Source organism: Mesoplodon mirus (assembly GCF_964341445.2).
Source record: "Mesoplodon mirus genome assembly, chromosome: 13".
NCBI classification, from domain to species: Eukaryota; Metazoa; Chordata; class Mammalia; order Artiodactyla; family Ziphiidae; genus Mesoplodon; species Mesoplodon mirus.
In genome coordinates this window covers 10,593,698-10,606,588 of record NC_138989.1, presented here as the reverse complement: position 1 = coordinate 10,606,588, position 12,891 = coordinate 10,593,698, and the positions used below count along the sequence as shown (strand labels likewise).

General features: G+C 50.2%; 1 protein-coding gene across 1 annotated transcript; it reads left to right on the top strand.

The window, feature by feature from the left end:
- The first annotated feature begins 708 nt into the window (after positions 1 to 708).
- Positions 709 to 12,374, top strand: HSPB8 (heat shock protein family B (small) member 8). The gene is made up of 3 exons (XM_082640944.1): positions 709 to 1,619; positions 7,392 to 7,455; positions 11,361 to 12,374. The coding sequence occupies exons 1-3, from the start codon at positions 1,253 to 1,255 to the stop codon at positions 11,518 to 11,520; spliced, it is 591 nt and encodes a 196-aa protein (XP_082497070.1). The 5' UTR covers positions 709 to 1,252; the 3' UTR covers positions 11,521 to 12,374.
- Positions 12,375 to 12,891: the final 517 nt, after the last annotated feature.

Genomic DNA, 12,891 nt, shown 5'->3' with positions numbered 1-12,891 from the left:
CTTGGAATTCCAGACCAGACACTCTGCCTGAATAGAGCACCTTTGGATCATTATCATTATTAACTGTCATCGTGATAATAGAAGTTACCATTGGATAACACTTCCTATGACAGTGTCCTCATCTGTAGAATGGGGATCATCGCACCATGCTTACCTCACGGGATTGCTGGTGAGGATGAAGCGAAGCTAATGTTTGTGAAGCATTTGGAACAGGGCCTGGCATGTAGCAAGCGTTATGTAATTGAGAATCAACATTGAAAATATCAAAGTGATGGTTTGCTGAATGCTTAAGGAGGATGACCTCATGATACATCCCTGAGGAGGCTACTATTACATCCAGTTTACAGGTGGGAAAGCTGACAGCTCAGAGCCACCTGGGGAAGAATGTTACGCCCCTCAGAAGGCGCAGAAGGCAAGCTCTGAGAGCTTGAGGATGCTGGAGGCTTGGAAGGGGGGATTGCAACCCAGGGTCACCTGCCTTCCAATCCACTGGCTCCCGTCTCTCTCGTCCCCTTCCGGGGGTCCCCAGTGGGGAGGCAGGATGCTGCAGGCTCTGGAGAAGGTATTTCTGGAGGGTGATCTGAGCCCTTGGCCAGGCGAGGGTTATTAATAGCCAGGCCTTAGTGCCCCGCTAGGGGCGGGCAGGCTCTTGGGGGAAGGGAGCGGTAGGGAGGGCGGAGCTGAGCCCAGCCGAGCTGGGGGAGGAGAGTCCGGAGAGGCTGGCAGAACTTGGCCGCGAAGGCCCCTCCCAGCCCCCCGGGAGCCCAGCTGTCCCCTCCGCAGATTCTCCGGGGCTGGTTCATCACCTCTGAATACTCCTGTGACAGGAGGTGCTTGCAGAACCCGCCTCCAGCCCCAAGCAGGAATAAATAGAAGGCACCCAGCCCAGGAGAAGCAAGAAGTTTCTAGACCTGCGTTCCCGGCTTATTAAGCTCTCCGCTCCACTCAGCGGCTCTGGCTGAGAGCCTGGACGGCCTGGGCAGACGGTGGCTGGCTGATCTCCGGTGAGGCTGTGTGGAGAGGGGTCCTTGAGAATTCTGCTGCACCGGCCAAGGGTCGCCTTTGGTGGCTGGAGAGTCTTGCGGGGCTGGGACCCCAGCCTGGTGTGTGCCTCCGTCCTTGGCAGTGGCATTTTCCGAAGCTGAAGAATAAGCTCGGAAGGCCAGTGCACCCACATCACCTTGCTGTGTGACCTCGGGCAGGTGGCTCCCTCTCTCTGAGCCTCTGTTTCCCCTCCAGCTCAGCAGCCGCCATGGCTGATGGTCAGATGCCCTTCCCCTGCCATTACACGAGCCGCCGGCGCCGGGACCCCTTCCGGGACTCATCCCTGTCCTCCCGCCTGCTGGATGATGGCTTCGGCATGGACCCCTTCCCCGACGACTTGACTGCCTCTTGGCCTGACTGGGCCCTGCCTCGACTCTCCTCCGCCTGGCCGGGGACCCTGAGGTCGGGCATGGTGCCCCGGGGGCCCTCTGCTGTGGCCAGATTCGGGGTGCCTGCCGAGGGCAGGAGCCCGCCCCCCTTCCCCGGGGAGCCCTGGAAAGTGTGTGTCAACGTGCACAGCTTTAAGCCGGAGGAACTGATGGTAAAGACCAAGGACGGCTACGTGGAGGTGTCTGGTGAGTGGGGGGCAGGAGGGAGTGAAGCCGGGGAGGGGGTGTAGCCCTCAGACCCGGAAGAGCCAAGAGAATGCTCCTTTGGAGGGGACGCTGTGGCCGCATGACACAGGTGACTTCAGGGCTCAGGAATGCAGCCCATAAAAGTTCTCTTTACAGAAAAGCTCTTCTCTTCCAGCTCCTAGGGGGAATTCTAACCTGATTCAGCTGCTGGGAGCTTTGGGCGCTGCATCAGCCAGCCAACAGGCAGGGGGATAGAAACCACGTTGCATGTCCTAACAGAGAGAATTTAATATAAAGAATAAGTTTAACAGATATAGGAGTAAAAAGCCAGAGAAGAAGTGGGGTTCACGCACCCAAGCATCACGACACAGTCCAGAAGGGGGTGTTTGATGCCGTGTAATGACAGCGTTAGTAACTAGCCCAGGTTTCAAGAGAAACACCTTCCCTTGTCCCAGATGAGGAAGCTGAGGCATAATTGTCATTATAAGGCTACGACGTGGTAACCCTGGTCGAGCGCTTACGGTCTCCCAGGCCCCGTGCTCAGAGCTCTACCTGGGGCATCTCAATGAACACAAGCAGAAGGGGCGGGGCCTATCTTCTCTTTTTTACAGATGAGGAAACTGAGGCACAGAAAAGTTAAAGTAACCCACCCAAGATCACCAAGGATTCCAACCCCGGCTGTCTGGGAATTGGGAGGCCAGAAGCAAATTAACAATTTGTTGAGCACCTACCAGGTGCCAAGGGCTACAGCTTTCATATTCCTGCTCTCAAATAATCCTCCCTCCAGCCCTGAGAAGCAGAGGTGGCTAGTCCCATTTTGCAGCTGAGGAGCCTAAGGCCCAGGTGGGCACTCGTCCAAGGCCACGCCGTGAGTTAGCAGCAGGCCGAGTCTGGGCCTGCCCACAGCCCAGCCTGGGAGAGGGAATGTTCTGGGGAAGAGGAAAGAGGAGACGGACGCTCAGTCCCTGCGAAGCCGGGCCGCAGGGGAAAAGCCTCCTGTCCCTTCCCCCGCAATTAATGTTCCAGTGAAAGGCGTGTTCCTGGCAGGCTCTACCGGCTGGAAAATCAATGAAAGCCGTTGCAAACAGGCTGGGTAGGGACTAGCCCCAGCAGAGCAGTCTTCAGGGGGAGTTTCAAAGGCTCCCAGGGCAGAATTATAAACATCAGAGGCGCCGGAGGGTGTGGTGGGCCAGGCGGCATTCTGGGGCCTTATGTGGGTGAAGGGAGATGGCCAGGGCACCAGACGCCTGAAACCATTTCTCTGGGCTTTGTTTCCTTATCTGGAAATTGGGGTTCAAATGGCTACACGGCCTAAGGATTTTTGTCTTAGATGACGCATGTAAAGTGTGTATATAGTGCCTAGAACACAAGGGATCGGCATTGTTTTGATGTTACTAGAATGCTAAGGCCCCAAAACATACATACATACATACATACATACATACATACATACATAAATGCTAGATGTTCTTTGAGACCCGGGTTCAAATCCCACCACCGCTGTTCAATCTCTGAATGGATATGGACAAGAAAGGCTTTTCACTGCTCTGAGCCTTGGCTTCCCCATCTGAAGAGTGGAGATCATAATAATATCCATCTTGCAAGGCTGTAGGGAAGATTAAATACGTGCAGACAATAAATGCAGAGTGTCTGTAAAATGGAGCTAATACTAGTGTCTGCCTGGCACTCTGCAAACAAGGTGATTATTATCACCGCTCCTCCTGTCTTTGTTTTAATTAGGGTTCCAGAGGCTTCCACCCCAGGGTGGAGGGTGTCCCATGCCCTGTGGCCCCTTCAGTTGAACTCTGTCTAGCCTGGAGAGCTTTTCGCTCTCCATCCTCCTTTCTAGGTGGGGTCTGGCAGCTCCAGGCTGAGATCCCAGCTGAGTACCTTACTAACCCAGAGGCTTCAAGTGGGTCACAGAGCCTCAGCTTCCACATCTGTAAAATGGGGTCATTGGGGGCTTAAATAAGACAAAGACAGACAAAGCCTTTTCAGGTTGAAAATGCCTCACAGCTGTGCACTTAGCAACATCGGCTTGCCAGAATCCAAATCCCCCAAGAATACATACAGAGATTTTTATAACAGGGATTTAAAAAATCAAATCGATTATCAGGGGCTCCGTTTGAAAAGCAACTTTCAAGGGATGTGGGAAGTCAGATCAGTCTCCCATCCTACCTCACTTAATGACACACCCATTCTTCCTCAAGCTGTTTGTGCAGGGCACTGTGCTAAACGCAGCCATATGTTGGTTCACTGGTTCCTCCCTTGGACTTCCAAGGAAATGTGTGTAGGTTTGTTGCACCCATTTTACAGATGAGGAAACTGAGGCCCAGAGAGACTAAGTCACCTGAGATCACTTGCTTCTCCATGGCAACGTCTGAAATTCAAAGCCAGGCCTGCTTAGGTAGTTCCGAGTCTAGTTCCAGGATGGCTGGATCTGCTTCTAATTGAGTGGCCTGGGACAAATCCTATGACCTCTTGGGCCTCAGCTTTACCCTTGGTCTTATGAGGAGTTGGACTGGATCAGTATTTGCCAAATGGTGTGTTTTAAGATATCACTGGGCATCTGATAAATGCAGGTCTCCTCACTGCAGGACTTATCAGAGCCTTGAATTTGCTAATGGCGTTTATGAATCTCTGAGAGGTAGCCCTGTCTTATCGGACCACATATGAGTGTCTAGGCCCAGGGAAGTGTTTGGAAAATGCTAGACTAGATGGTTTCCATCATGCCTCACATATACCCCTCCCCCACCCTGCAGCCACCAGCCAAGAAATGTTCTCTCCATGGGCCGCTGGCCCAGGCCCTGGCCGAGGAAGGGACTGCAAAGCCAGAGGCTTTATTCCACCCCCTCTCCTTAATCCCAGGGCCTCTGCCTCCCCTGGAAACAGCACCTTCTTTCTTCAGCTGGGCCGATGGCTTTCCCCGAAGTGCTGATGCTGCTTCTTGGCACCTACATTTCTCGGTGGCTGTGAGGGACCTCTAGCTTCCCCTGGCCTCCAGATGGGTTCGTTTTTTTCATAATAATTGCTTTTTTGTTTACCAACATAAAATATTTCCATGGTAGAAAATGTAGACAGGAAAGCAAAATAAGAAATTAAAAATCAGTCATAATCCTTAAGCTGCCCCAGTAAATAGATATCCGAATAACATGCAAATTGAGCTTCAGCAGGGGCCTCCTAGCAAAGCCCTCTTTCACCCAGCTTAACCCCCTCCCCCAAGCCCCCCTTTACGGAGCTGCCTTTGCTTAGAGATCCTCCCCCACAACCCCAGAGCATGGACAGAGAGGTTTAGCTTCTGAGGATCAGTTTTTTCCCCCAGTATCAAAATAAACCACGAGCATTCACCTTCACGTGGTATTTTTACAACTTTCAGAGCAATTCTGTGACTCACTGGTTCCTAGGAAGTTGCTATCACCACCGTGGTAGAGAAGAAGAGAGGTGAGCTGGGAAGTGTCAGAGCAGGGACTCCAGTCCCCAACCCACATCCCTGCCTTGGAGTCGTTGCTCCAGCACTTCCAAGCTGTGTGACCTGGGGCACATCACTTAACCTCTTTTGGGGGTTGGGAAACTTCCATTTCCCCATCCACAAAATGGTAATAATAAAAGTACCTGCTTTCTAAGGTTTTTGTGAAAAATGAACAGTTGATATCGGTAAGGTGCTCAGAACAGTGGCGGACACCAAGGAAGCGCCGCAATATAAGAGTTTGCTATTATTATTCTCACCATCACCATCATTATCATTTATTATTGCTAGGACACCAAGTGTGCAAAAGGGCTGAGTCAGAGGCACTGGCCTGTCCCCAGGGGAAGCAGGTCTCCGGAGGCCCAGGCTTTGGGAAGGGGACCAGGGGACAGACAGTGTTCCTCTGGCCACAGGCCTGTGTCAGAGCTGGTCAGCTGGTGGTCACGGACTTGGCAGGTCAGAATAAACTCTCTGAGCTTCAAGAGGCAGCACGTTGGCAGAATAGTATGTTCTGGTTAGCCAGACACTCCCGTTGAAAAACGAATTCCTGTAAATGTACCCCTTTCCGCCCAGCTGGTGGGAGACTACGTTAATGCAGTCTTTCCTAAGGGAAATTTACAACATATAGAGCAAGGCTTCGAAATTCTAGAACTTGGAATTTATCCTAGGAAGTCATGAGGCCGGGTGTGAAGATCTAGGTACAAGAATGTTTAGTTCAGTGAGGTTCTTTCTGATGTCAGAAACCCTCTCAGCGCCCCCAAGCCGGGGATTGGCTAAATGAACTTGTATCTCCCCGCAGCCATTAAAAGTCAGGTTGGCAGTGAATATTTGCTATAATATGGAAAAATAATTATAACGCGTCAGTAAGAGAGAAAAACAAGTTTCAGCTGTAACATACAGTATGATCTCATTTGATAAAATGGGTGATATACGTCTATACTATATAACATGTATGCATTTCTAAGTAACATAGAAAAGTCTGGAACGTATACAAAAATGTGGTTTCCTCGGGGTGATGGAATTATGGAGGGTTTTGATGTGTTTTTTCTTTCTTTTCTACATTTTCAAACATACACATGCGTTATCTTGTAATCAGAAAAAAGTTATTAATAAAGGAATAATGAATAATAAAAAGGTAATGGATAATGTAATCACCTATAAATTATCAGCTTAAAATCTTGACTGCAGTAAGACACTGTATTACACAAGGTTATTTACAGTCTAGAGTCCAAAGCCCCTCAGAAGGATGTCCGCGGGTAAATGAGGGTTCTTGGCCCTGGAATGTGGCGCCACAAATGAGGAATGAGGAATAATAGGAGCCTGATGGCTCTGCCAGGCGCTAATCCGATTTGTTTAAAGAGAAATTAGAGATACTCTCTCCATTTTAAAAAAAAGTGGGGATGGGCCAATGGGCTCAGAATTTGTTACATAAATTTCAGATGACAGCCACTTTGCGCTTAAGCCTTCTTGTAATTTCATATTTTTCCTTCCTAAGGAAAGAAAAAAAAGCCCTCGCCTGCCAGCCTGGAGGAGGAGGGGTGGGTGGAATTTCACATCCATGGTGACTAATGTGTCATTTCTCAGGAAAGTCCCCTTTGGGTGTTGTTTTCTTTTAGCAGGTTGAAGCATTATTTCCAGGCAGTTTTTTCAGGACTCAGTACAGATAATGGGGCCCAAATAACTAACTGGAAGCTGGAACAGGTGGAGGGGCATCAGACCCCAGCCCTTGGCTTCGATTCCAAGAGTTGGTTCTGAGACTGGGGCTGCCATGCACTTGCTGGGTGCCCTTAGACCCATCCCTGGGCCTCAGTTTTCACATCGGTAACTGAGGGAGAAAGAGGCCCATCCTCAGAGCTGGGAAAGGGCTCTGTGCATTATAAAGCCAGCTGAGTGGCAAACTAGCCCCACTTTTTTCCTCTCACCCATTCTGGGATGTTGGCCTCAGGGGTCTCCTGGCTGGTTAGGAGAGAGGGGTGAGACGCAAGGCTTCGAAGATGCCGTGCCACATTTTAGAAGACAGGAGATAGACTCTGTGATTTCCTAAGTCTAACGCATAATCATCTACAAACCACGGTCGAGGCCTCCTGACCTGCCTGTTGTCTTACTGCATCTTCACGACAGCCTGGGAGGTGGTATCAAGTGGGTCCACTTAGCAGATGAGGGACCAGAAGCTCAGACAACTGGAGCCTCTAGACCAAGCCCCGAGCCACACAGCGAGGCAGGGGCAGGTTTTTCATCTGAGCCTGAGTCCTGAATGATGCCCGAGGGACATAGCTGCTGACACATGGCTTTCTTCTCCCTTCCAGGTAAACATGAAGAGAAGCAGCAAGAAGGTGGCATTGTTTCCAAGAACTTCACAAAGAAAATCCAGTAAGTAACCTGGCAGTTGGATTTCAGGGTAGGATTGGAGTGGAAGTGGGGGTGCCTGGGACCTGAGATCTAGGGTCTCTCCCTCTTGGGCATCTCTACTTCAAGATACACCCCCCTGCCCCCAGGGCGGGGAATTGAACCCTTGCACCTAAAGGGGAGAAGGTATCACAGCAAACGTGCAATAGGTTCCCAGAAAGGGGGGCGCGTAGGTTGTGCCAAGTCACCTGCTCAGTGCCCCGTGAGGTGGGATTAACAATCTCATTCTGTAGATGAAGAATCTGAGAATAGGAAAGACGAAATGACTTGCCGACAATTCCACGAAAATTGGGGCACTCACCCACCCATGTGATACGATGCCCCAAATTCCCCAACAGAATCTTTCGAAGGCTGCTTGCTCTAAGTCTCCCATGGCCAGGAGAACGTGCGCCTTCCCTAGAGCATCCGTGTGAGTTAGGCTGGAAGGTGTCCTGCTGGCATCACTACTCACCACCTAGAGGGGTTTTCAGGCTGAGAGGTTGGGACAAAGGAAAGGCCAGTTCTGCTGAGGGGAGTGAGAAGGGCTGAGGCCTGGGGATTGTGCGAGCAGCAGGAAGGCCAGCAGGCTGAGCCAATGAGTCAAAGCCACACTGAGGCCCTGATGGCAACAACTGTAGGCAGAAGAGGCTCACTTTCCCCCTAATCAGCAGCCTTGCACTGTGCGCACTTCTGGGTCCGAAGTCTTTTCCCAGTGGTGCGCAGTGGGGAAAAGGGACGTTACCCTCCTGGTATTATGGGGAAACGAAATCTCCCAGAAGTGAAAGGACATGCCCACGGTCCTCAAAATTAGCACTCAGAACAGCCCAAACAGACCTTTGAACTCTGAGTTCACCGTGTTCATTCCTTGAGCAAGGAATGCCCTTTCCTCACCGGTAAAAGGGACGGGTGCTGATTCCAGCCTTGCCGGGTTACCGGCTGAAAAGGAAATGAGATCACTGCCCTGTGGCGGGCACACAGCAGGTCCCCATAAGTGGTGGTTTGTCGTTACTATTATGGTTGTTGTTTCTGAATCTTAACTCCTCCCCTCGCCCTGGCAAAGATATCCTGTGTCTGGAGAGGTTGCACAAGCTGCATTCTGAGGCTGCTTTCAGCTTTAGGATTCTGTAGTCCTGTCTCTCCTGCCACGTGCCCATTCCTAACCCACCGGGCGCCTCTGGAGTACTTAAAAGGCTGCAGCCCCTTCCTGATAAGGCAAACGCCAAACTGTTCTTCTCTGCGCTCCCTGGCTCGCCTGCCATCCCCAAGACCCACACCTGTCCCTAGTACCACAGCCAGCCAGAACAGACGTTGCTGATGGGGGAGAGATGAGGGAGAGAGGGAGGGAGGGGGCTGATGTTTCTTTCTTTCTTTTTTATATTATTTAATTTATTTATTATTTTTGGCTACGTTGGGTCTTCGTTGCTGCGCGCAGGCTTTCTCTAGTTGTGGCGAGCAGGGGCTACTCTTCGTTGTGGTGCGCGGCCTTCTCACTGCGGTGGCTTCTCTTGTTGCGGAGCACAGGCTCTGGGCGCGCGGGCTTCAGTAGTTGTGGCACATGGGTTCTAGAGCGCAGGCTCAGTAGTTGTGGCGCACGGGCTTCGTTGCTACACGGCATGTGGGATCTTCCCAGACCAGGGCTCGAACCTGTGTCCCCTGCGTCGGCAGGCAGATTCTTAACCACTGCGCCACGAGGGAAGCCCTGATGTTTCTTTTAAGAGACTGAAATAAGGTCTGAGGATGGAGTCACAGGCAGGGCAAAGCTGTGAAAGGGACTGAGCCGGAAAGAAGTCAGCAAATTCATCATCTCTAAAAGACAACCATTTCCATGGATCTCACCATCTCCGAGGCCTCCGGGAAAACAGCTTGCTGGGAGTTACTTGACCAGATAGAAGTGTCTAAAGCTGCTGGAGGCTCAGCAGCTGAGCTGGGCCGCTTGTTAGGACACTGGACTGACATGGCCAGGAGCCCCCCAGAGGCTCTCCTCAGTCAACCAGTCATCCCAACCCTGTCCCTGGACCCTCCAAGCCTCCCCGCATTCCAGCGACTAAAGGGCCCCGAGGACCCTCCTCCATCACTTTGGCATGGATCCATCCATTCTGGTTGGTCCAGCTGTGCCAGTTGTTAAATATTTTTGAACCTTGCCTCTGCGTGTAGGGAGTCCCAGCTCCATGACTGAATGGGTGACTTGCAGCAAAATGCCTGTATCCCTCCTTCCCTCAGGATAGGGAATGAGAGGATGTGTACAGACTCAGTGCCCAGCCCATGGGAATTAAAATTATTAAAGATTCCACAAGGCTGGAATCACACAAGAGCCGCTGGGACTCCTGGGACCTCCTGGCTCTGCCCAGACTCCAGACACCAAGCCTTCTATGCTTACGTTCCCATACTATTATTTGCTCACGACTTTTTTTCTTTTCGATCAACTTGCTTTTGATAAGGTTCAATTCTCACCAGTCAAACGTTCACTGAAGAAGGCAATTGTAAAATAAATCCAACGGAAGCAAAATGTGGTTAAATTCTAACTAGGCCGTGTTGCCTGCCTGAGGGTCTAAGTCATAGCTTAGCTCTTTCTTTGTTAAAAGAGAGAAAATAGCAAGAGATAGAGGCTAAGGTGTTAAAGGCATGTTAACACAGAGCTGAGACTTTCCCTTGGATGTGAATGAAAGATCTGCAAGAGGATTGAGGTGGAATAGCTCTCCCACCACGTGTTTCAATATAGAGGTCACCACCTGGTGAGAGCCCTTGAACAAGTCTCTCCCCATCTCGGGGCCTCCGTTTCCTCGTGTGTAACATGAGAGCATCATCCTGGACAGTCGAGATCCCTTCGGGCTCTGACATTTCATGGGTCAGTGCTTGTGCTAAAATAGTCTCAGCTGTCAAGATGCTCACTTGTACAGCCAATGACTTCAATAACAATGTAGAAGGTGAGGCTGACTGAGCACTTCCTGTATGCCAGGCACTGTGCTAAGCCCTTTGCTTTCATCATCCTACATAATTCTCACACCACCCTAAGAGATAGATGCTATTTTTAACCCCCTTTTCCTATAAGGAAATAAGTTCAGAGAGGCAAGATCACTAGTCCAAGGTCGCACAGTCAGGAAGAACCAGGATTTGAACTCATGTCTGCCCGCCTGCAAAGTCCATGCTTGTGGACCATGGCTGCCCTGTCATATTGCCCCAGGTGTTCTATGGGGTGGCGTGCAAAGGGTTAAACAGAGTCAGCCCATCCCCGGCCCAGAGAGGGAGGTCCAAACTCTTGGCCTTGTCTCTACTTCGGAAGTTTGGCTTGGCAACTGCCCAAGTTCCCTTTCTCTTCCATCCTTCCCTGCAGGCCCCTTGGTAATCTCCGCAGCTCAATTTGGCAGGAGTCGCCCTGGTCGAGGAAGTTCATGTGGCTACAGGTGGCTGTTCACAGCAAAAAACTCCCCAACCCTTCCAGGAAGGGTCCTCCTGCCCATGACCAGAATGGGCTCACCTTACTTCCTGGGTCTTTCATCAAGACCCCTGCATTTACAATAGTCAGAGCCAGCCTGGACCGGTGATCTATGGGGATTGAACCTTCTGGCTTTCCCTACTGTGGACCTTTTGTCAAAAGTCTGGTGCCTGGGGAGACAGCGGAGCATCATGATCAGCTACTCTGAGTTCAGAGACCAGGATTGCAATTCTATTCCCATCTGCTGCTTGCCGGCTGTGTGACCTTGGGCAAATCAGTTCACCTCTCCAATCTCAGTCTCCTCATCTATAAATTGGGGATAGTAGTGGAACTTGCCTGCTGGGATTATTGTCAAAATAATAATCTCACCAGGCAATATCGAAAATATTTTCTTTCAAATGAAATGAGAATGTTTGGCTATATTAAAAATAATAAATGAATCGTGTGTTTCTCCTAGGCTTCCTGCAGAGGTGGATCCTGTGACAGTATTTGCCTCGCTTTCCCCAGAAGGCCTGCTGATCATCGAAGCCCCCCAGATCCCCCCTTACTCACCATTTGGAGAGAGCAGTTTCAACAACGAGCTTCCCCAAGACAGCCAGGAAGTCACTTGTACCTGAGACCCCAGTCTTGGCCCTTCCTTGTTCCCTCCCCAACCCCTGGGCTTCTTTGATTCCAGGATACATTACTTTAGCTGAATTCATAGATTTAGTGCGACTGAAATGTTGGGGGTCAGGGTGGCTTGACCAGGTTCCCTGGAGAGTGTAATAGTAGGTTTTCCCTCAAGATGGCGCAATTGGCAGGTCGTGTTCCGCTGCATTAGGCCAAGATGCTGGGAGTTTTTCTTTCTTTACCTTTTCTATCCTGATGAAAATGTTGCACATTCTACAGCTGCAAAACAAATAAAAGGGGACATAACATTTCACATTGTATCTTACCTTGCAGCTAATGCAAGAGTTGCTTTTCTCTGGAGACCTCCCCATCACCCAGGTTCCCATTCTGGGCTCCCCGTGTCCAGGCCTGCCCCAGGGTTTGGTTGACAGAGCCCAGAAGCTCACCCCACTGTGTTTCTGCAGACCTGGTTTACACAGGGTTATAGACAGGTCTTACATCCCCATATGGGATTTATCTAACAACCACATGAAAACAAACAGGGCCTTCGGCCCTCCACCCAGGCATCTATAGCACGTTCCCAAGCTGGCACTCCCCAAGGACTCTGGAAGCCCCTTAGTTTATTCTCTGGCTAAAGTCCCCCATTTCTTGTGTCTCCTATGTCCAAGTCGGGATTTTTACAGAGGGGGCTGTCTCCAGACAGCTCCACCAGGAACCAAGCAAAGGCCAGACTGCCTGGCAGGCAGACTAGTGGTATTGTGTATATGGGTGGGACATGTGTGTCATTGTTATTTGAATTGTGCTGTTGTTTAGGGGAAAATAACAGTAAATAATAATAATAATAAAGGAGCTGATGTTCTTAGCTTCGTGTGTCATTTTGATGGGAACTAAATGCGGTACCACTTAGATATGCCACATCAATTAGGGATGCTTGTGGCAGCAAATAATAATGCCCAATGCATAGTGGCTTAAATGACATAAATATCTGTGTAACTTTACAAGAAGTTTAGATATGAGTGATTTCAGTGTTACTTTTTCAGCTGTTATGCCACCAGGAACCCAGAGTCTTTCTATCGTTTTCCTCTGCCGTCTCTGACAAGTCTACAAGTTCTGTCTTCATGTTTGAAAGATGGCTGCAGCAGCTCCAAGCATCTCAACCTCACATGACAATGTATAGGAAGAGAAGGCAAGGGTAAAAAAGTCTTTTTGTCTGAATTTCTCTTTTATCAGCAACATCTTTCCCAGAAGCTCTCTCTCAGCAGATTTCTTTATTTCATTGACCCAAACTGGGTCACATGTGTATACTGCAGACAATCCCTGGCAACGGGAAAGGGATGCCATGTTGGGCTTAGATCAATATTGATTTGTCCTTTGAAGCC